The sequence below is a fragment of the Nicotiana tomentosiformis genome, chromosome 6 (genome assembly GCF_000390325.3).
Source record: "Nicotiana tomentosiformis chromosome 6, ASM39032v3, whole genome shotgun sequence".
Taxonomy (NCBI): Eukaryota; Viridiplantae; Streptophyta; class Magnoliopsida; order Solanales; family Solanaceae; genus Nicotiana; species Nicotiana tomentosiformis.
Genome location: NC_090817.1, coordinates 84,541,496 through 84,549,111, shown reverse-complemented (window position 1 = coordinate 84,549,111; position 7,616 = coordinate 84,541,496). Strand labels below are relative to the sequence as shown.

The 7,616-nt window shown below is 38.2% G+C and overlaps 2 protein-coding genes across 2 annotated transcripts; both read right to left on the bottom strand.

The window, feature by feature from the left end:
- Positions 1–1,075: 1,075 nt before the first annotated feature.
- On the bottom strand, positions 1,076–2,134 carry LOC138894333 (uncharacterized mitochondrial protein AtMg00810-like). Its single transcript, XM_070179022.1, has 2 exons — positions 1,514–2,134; positions 1,076–1,471 (listed from the first exon to the last, which is right to left on the bottom strand). Exons 1-2 carry the CDS (start codon positions 2,132–2,134, stop codon positions 1,076–1,078), a joined length of 1,017 nt encoding a protein of 338 aa, XP_070035123.1.
- A 3,885-nt stretch (positions 2,135–6,019) lies between these two features.
- On the bottom strand, positions 6,020–6,605 carry LOC138894332 (uncharacterized mitochondrial protein AtMg00810-like). The gene is made up of 2 exons (XM_070179021.1): positions 6,387–6,605; positions 6,020–6,307 (listed from the first exon to the last, which is right to left on the bottom strand). The coding sequence occupies exons 1-2, from the start codon at positions 6,603–6,605 to the stop codon at positions 6,020–6,022; spliced, it is 507 nt and encodes a 168-aa protein (XP_070035122.1).
- Between the last annotated feature and the right edge of the window lie 1,011 nt (positions 6,606–7,616).

The window sequence follows — 7,616 nt, the reverse complement described above, 5'->3', positions numbered from 1 at the left end:
ACCCATTTTAAAAATAAAATATTCGACCCAATTGAAAGGACCCGACCCGACCTGACCCGACCCGACCGATACAGCAAAATTAAAAACCTCTTTTTTTTCAATTACCAAACCCATTGATAGATTAAAGAAAAAACTCAACCCTCTCCCGCAGCAACATCCCAGACAAATTACGAAAAGGAAAAAAGTCTGCTTTATCCTTATGGTTTTCTTTAAGTATCACCATAAGTGTCACATGGTTATTGGTATCCCGTGGAAGTTCTAATATATATATATATATATATATATATATATATATATATATATATATATATATTACTACTACTACTATTTTGTGTAGTAGTAGGAGGTTATATATACTACTACTACTATTTTATGTCTTCATCCCCCTGTCTTCTCCGTTACATATACTGCTTTGATGTTGTGGTATGTTTTAAATATTGATTGTCTGATTGCGGGAGAGAATGAGGCTTTATGGCCATTTACAATGTTGATGTTAAACTAGTGAAAATGGATCGGAAGAGGAAAAATCGTTAATGGAGGTTAGGCTTTTCTAGAATATTCTTCATCAGAGAGAATAGACGAGGAGAGAGAATGAGAAAATAATCGGCCAACTATTAACAACCGGGGCCTCTTCTATTTATATTTTACAATGTAAAATTGGCTAACTGATAAAATTGATTGAATCTATACAATAATGCAACATGCCAGTGAATCTAGTGAGAGATCTACAGTGGAGATAGAGAGAAAAGAGATGAAGAAGAAGCTCTGTATTTTCTCTTAAGAAGAATAAGCCCAAATACACGTGAGGGTGGGCCTTTTATAACAGCCCACCTCTAACTTTCTAATCTTTACACATAGGTCCCTCAACTTAGTCTATGTACAATTAGTATGTATCTCAATACTCCCCTTCAAGCTGGTGGGTGAAATACATCAAGCGCACTAAGCTTGGACAAGAGAAAATAATGTTGTGCTGATCCTAGACCCTTGGTCATAAGGTCAGCCTGTTGTAGACTGGTAGGAATGTATTGCGGTGTCAATTGTCCAGCCTTGATTTTTTCTCGAACAAAATGGAAATCTATTTCAATGTGTTTGGTTCTTTCATGAAAGATGGATTAGCTGCTATTTGTAAAGCAGCCTTACTGTCACAATGCAGAGGAACTGGTTGATGGACATGAACTTGAAGCTCCTTCAACAGTCCTAGAAACCATGTAATTTCTTCTGCTGCTGCTGCTAGACTTCTGTATTCAGCCTCTGCAGAATTTTGACTCACAGTTTGCTGTTTCTTAGACTTCCAGGAAAGTAGAGAATCACCCAACTTGATGATGTATCCTATGACTGATCTCCTGGTGTTTGGGCAGGAGGCCCAGTCAGAATCATAATAAGCAGATATGCTGTTGATAGGACCAGTACATAGCAAAATTCCAAGCCCTGGAGCTGATTTCACATATCCGACCACACGCAATGCTGCATCCTAATGTGATTGTTTGGGGTGTTGCATAAATTGGCTATGTACTTGAACTGCAAAGCTAAGGCCTGGTCTAGTAATGGTTAGGTAGAGTAGCTTCCCAATAAGTCTTTGATAGCTTCCAATGTCTTCCAATTCCTCATACCCCTTGACTCCTACATGCTTGTCATAGTCCATGGTAGTCAATTTCTGATTCAGTTCAATGGGAGTAAAGATTGGTTTGGCTGCTGCAAGTCCAGCTTCTGAGATCAATTGTAAAGCATACTTTCTTTGAGTGAGCAGTATCCCTTCCTTTGATCTCAGAACTTCTATGCCAAGGAAATAACGAAGTTCTCCTAGGTCCTTCACCTTAAAGGAGCTGTGTAGAGTCTGTTTTGCCTCCTCTATCAGTTCTATATTGCTTCTAGTCATAAGAAAATCATCCACATACTCCTGGATTATAACAATGTGAGGACCTGTTTTCTTAGTGAATAGAGAGTGATCATGAGCACTTTGAGAGTAACCACCTTTCACTAAAGCTTCAGTAAGTTTAATGTTCCATTGTCTTGAGGCCTGTTTAAGACCATATAGAGATTTGAGTAGTTTGTACACCTTTTTCTCCCCTTGTTTCTGTAAACCCTGAGGTAAGTCCATGTAGACAATCATAGAGGCTTCCTTGCAAAAATGCATTGTTCACATCCATTTGGATCAAAGTCCAACCTCTTGATGCTGCAATGCTGATCACTGTCTTCAGAGTTACCATCTTTGCCACCGTAGAGAGAGTTTCATGATAATACAAACCTTCTTGTTGAGTATAACCCTTTGCCACTAATCTATCTTTGTATCTCTCTATTTTCCCATTTGCTTTGTACTTTATCTTGAACACCCATTTAGATCCTATTGCTCACTTACCTACTCGTAAGTCAACTATCTCCCAAGTAGCATTGACCTCAAGAGCCTTAATTTCTTGTGACATTGCTTCTATCCAGTTCTTGTTCCTTCATGCTTCCTTGAAGGATTTAGGTTCAACTTTTGCTGCAAACACTCCTAAATAGGCTTGGTAATTGTTAGATAAATGACTGTAGGATATAGAGTTAGAGATACAGTGTGGCTTGGACTGTGATTTGCATGTGGTAATGTAATCTTTTAGTCAAATAGAGGGTCTTGAAACACTGTTGGATTTTCTAGTATGCAAAGCATCATCAGGTAGTTGGCTTGTGTCTGTTTGATCCTCAACATCATCAGTCTCTGCTATTGGACTCACAGCTGGTTCAGAATCATCTACTGTTGCTTATTCAATGGAGGCTGCTTGTTCAGAATCAGCTACTGCTGGTGTGGTTTCCGAATCTACTATTGTTACTGCCTCATTTGGAAGCTGCTCTTCAGTAGTTAAATGAAGAGCATGTTGGTCAGGCATAAGGTCAGTTGGAACAATTGATGGTGTAGTATTTGGGAAGAGGTCTTCTCCTTCTTCTTCTTCAATTTGCATTCCTTCCTTGAAAGGAAAAATATGCTCTCTGAATGTTACATCTCTACTGACAAATATTCTTCTGCTTTCTAGATCATACAGCCTATACCCTTTTTGTGTTTCTGAATAGCCAATGAGAATGGATCTCCTTGCCCTTGGTGCAAATTTATCTCTTCCAGGTAAATTGCTTGTAAAACAAAGACATCCAAATACTCTTAGATGGTCTATTTTTGCTGGTTTTTCATGCAACACTTCATATGGACACTTCCCCTGCAATACTCCTGTGGGCAATTTGTTTATCAGATAGGCAGTTGTTCTTATACAATCCCCCCAAAACCTTATTGGCACTGAGCTTTGGAACTTCAATGCTCTTGCCATTTCCAATATATGTCTATGCTTTATTTCAACTGTACCATTCTATTGAGGGGTGTATGGGCAACTACTCTGATGGATTATTCCCAAGAAAGCCAACAGTTTATTACATTGAGAACTATAAAACTCAGTACCATCATCTGACCTTAATACCTTGATAATCATACCAAACTAATTTTGAATCATTGCAACAAAGTTCTTTATTACAACTAGTACTTCCATTTTTGACTGAATCAAACACACCCAAGTGTACCTACTATAGTCATCAACAATGGCAACAAAGTAATGCTTTCTATCATATGTAGGTACTCTGTGAGGTCCCCAAACATCTAAGTGAACAAATTGAAAAATTCCAGTAGAACTAGTACTACTAACAGGAAATTTTAGCCTACACTGTTTAGCTAGTGGACATATTTGACAGTCCTCTTGTACCTACACATCAACTTTATTCTGTAACTTTGGAATATGCTGCATTGCCTTCATTGAAGCATGTCCTAACCTTAAATGCCAAAGTTCAGTTTCTTCTCCCTTTCTCAGAAAAACTCCTGCAACTGCCACTATTATGTTCTCCTTAAGCAAGTTCAAACTATTGTTCTCTCTACCAATCCCCATCACCCTGCCACTGTAGAGATCCTGTAATATACAGAAATCAGGGAAGAATGTGGCTGAGCAACAGAGATCCTTTATGAGTTTAGATACTGACAATAGGTTAAATTTAAAATCTGGCACATATAAGACATTTTTTACTGTCTTATTGCCTAATATGGAGGCCTCTCCTGTGTGAGTTATTTGAGATTTGCTTCCAGTAGGAAGTTGTACTCCATGTTTCCCTTGGTCATCCGCCCTTCTAACATTGTTTAGAATATTCTTACAGTGTGTGACATGATGTGTTGCCCCCGTATCTATTACCCAATTACACATACCTGCATCAGATAACAGAGAGACTATACCTGCAAAATTATTAGAACTTTCTACAGTTGTTTGTTTGGACAGCAACCTCACCAGCTGTTGATACTGTTCTTCTGTAAAAAGCTGTCATGCTCCTTGTATCCGCACATTCATTGGTTTCCCTTCCTCACTATTTGCATTCATATTCACATTGTTAGCATATACCTTTCCTCCTGTAGGCTGATTATTTCTCTTGCTCTTAAAGTCAGTTGGATATCCAATTATTTTGAACCAATTTTCCTTAAGATATCCTTTATATCCACAATGCTCACAAATGACTCCAGGCTTTCTTGCTCTAAAGTCTTGGCCTTTCCCTGCTAACATGGTGAGTGCTTCTCTATGCGCATCAACAACACCCAAAGATCTCTGACATTCCTCTTGAGTCACTATGGCATAGGCTTCATTAACAGTCACAACATGCCTCCTAGCTATCACATTGCTCCTTATGTTGCTATAACTTTCATATAGCCCCATAAGAAATTGCAATAAACGTTGAGATCTTAGGTGTTCCACTGAGGGTCGAGATTCTTCACAATCACACGAAGATAGTGGTACTAACACATCTAATTTATCCCACAAGTCCTTCATTTTTGAAAAATATCTAGTGACAAAGTCAGTGCCTTGCCTTAGGGTTGCGATAGCTGTCCAGAGGTGATAAATCCTCGTCAAATCTGATCGATCAAATCTCTCCTAGAAATCATTCCACACTTTCCTTGCATTAGAGGCATAAATAATGCTCGACATCAATTCACTTGATACAATGCTCCCAATCTATGACAACATGATCGTATTATATTTTTCCTATTGTTCAGCCAATTCTCCTCTGTACATACTTTTCACACAAGTTTCGTCCACAAACCGTAGCTTACTTTTCCCCCGGAGCGCTAATTTTATCACTCTACTCCACAGAGCATAGTTATCTGGCCCTGTGAGTTTGAGCCATATTAGGACGAGTCCTGGAGCATCTGAGGGTTGTAGAAACAATGGATGATTGTGATCTAGAGATGCAACTTCGTTTTCCACCACAGCTTTCTGAAATTCAACTTCGTTGGAGCTCCGATCTTCTGTATTTTTCCTGAATCTCGATGAAATCAGGATCGCCGCTCTGATACCATGATAAAATTGATTGAATCTATAAAATAATGCAGCATACCAGTGAATCTAGTGAGAGATCTACAGTGGAGATAGAGAGAAAAGAGATGAAGAAGAAGCTCTGTATTTTCTCTTAAGAAGAAGAAGCACAAATACACGTGAGGGTGGGCCTTTTATAACAGCCCACCTCTAACTTTCTAATCTTTATACATAGGTCCCTCAGCTTAGTCTATGTTCAATTAGTATGTATCTCAATACTAACTACTAAATGAATAACCACTACACTATATTAACAAAGAATGGCTAACTAGTACAAAAGGCTAATTACAAAATAAATAGCCGAGCCAACTCAAGTGTGCTGCTTTAGGCCTGAATTGGTGTAAGCCGGTGGCCCAACACCCCCCCTTCAAGTTGGAGGGAGAAACAACCTTCAACTTGCCAAGAAAGGAATGATGGAGTACACCAGTAAGTGGCTTGGTGAACACATCTGCCAGCTGGTCAGAGGTGGAAACATGCGACAACTGGATAAATCCTTCTGTCAATTTGCTTCGGATGAAATGACAGTCCACTTCAGTATGTTTAGTGCGCCCATGGAACACATGATTTTTAGTAATGTGAATAGCTGCCATATTATCACAGAAGACAGAGATAGGAAATGAAACAGAAATAGTAAGAGCATGCAATAATCTGGATAGTCAAACCAATTCAGCAACAACTTTACTAACAACTCTATAGTCAGCTTCAGCTGAAAAAAGAGAAATCACAGGTTGTTTCTTCGACTTCCAGCCAACAAGACTATCACCCAAGAAGATGCAAAGGCTAGATACAGATTTGCGAGTGTCGGGGCAAGCTGCCCAATCACTGTTAGAGTAAGCCTTGAGAGAAAAATCAGCAGAGTTAGAGCAAAAGAGACCAAAGTCAGGAGTACCCTTGAGATATCTAAGCAAATGAAGAGAAAAAATCATGTGAGGAAGCCTGGGAGTCTACATAAATTGGCTCAGATACTAATCACTAAAGCAAATATCAGGTCGGGTGTGAGTAAAAAAATAATAATTTTCCCACAAGGATTCTGTATTTCTCAGGATTAGGTAAGAGATCCCCAACATCAACTTTAAGTTTCTGATTCAATTCCAATGGGCTGACAACAGAATGAACTTCCAAGCAAACATATTCTTGGAGTAAATCAAAAGTGAACTTCTTATGATTCAAGACAATACCATCATGTAACACATTGTCACGACCAAGAATTCCCACCCTCCGGACCGTGATGGCGCTTAACATTTCACTAGCTAGGCAAGCCAACATTAGCTATAATTATAAACCACTATTAACAATTCAAATTAAATGATAACAATAAAACTAAATAGTCTAAAACAGGGTGATAAACTAATAAACAACGTAATCTAGATACAATCCAAGAAACTGGTGTTACTAATACATGAGCGTCTAGAGTACTACAGATAATAGTTTGAATAAAACATAAATGTCTGAATCAAACTAAATAGCTAAGATGACATAAAATGGGACTTCAGGGCTGTGGACGTCATACAACTATACCTCAAATCTCCATTGATAGCTAGATCCGAGCAATCTCACTCTGCGCTGTTGGGACCATCTCCGATATCTGAAGAAGTGCAGAGTGTAGTATGAGTACAACCGACCCCATGTACTTTGTAAGTACCGAGCCTAATCCAGATGAAATAGTGACGAGGCTAAGGTGTGTCACTTACAATAACATGTACACAATAATAATAATAATAAAAAAGACATAAAATGGAAACAAAATAGTTAACTCATAAAAACAAACTCGAAATTCAACTACCAGAGAGACCAGAATAACAAGTCTCATAAACTCATCTCAAAATACCGAGGCAAATCTAACAATCACAAATAATTACAATATATACAATCCGTTGTGGCGAGAAACCCGATCCCACCATATCATCATCTGTCAATATCATAATCTGTCCTTATTCCACCATATCAATCCATTACCTTTCAATTTCCGTTGCAGCGTGCAACCCGCTCCCCAAATAATTTCAATCAACAATAGTAATTCAACAATCAAAATTTACAAGAATTTCTACATCAAGAGAGTAAATATATAAGGCAATGTAGAATCATATAATAATCAAAGAATCTCTAATAAATCGAATGTCTCAACCTTACCAACTCATCGGTATCTATCAATTAGACAACTCATACAAGTGAAACCACGTTATATAAAGCAACAAATATTACAGGACTATAAGGCAACTAAGACATATGATAATTTAGATATGCAAGTAAAGC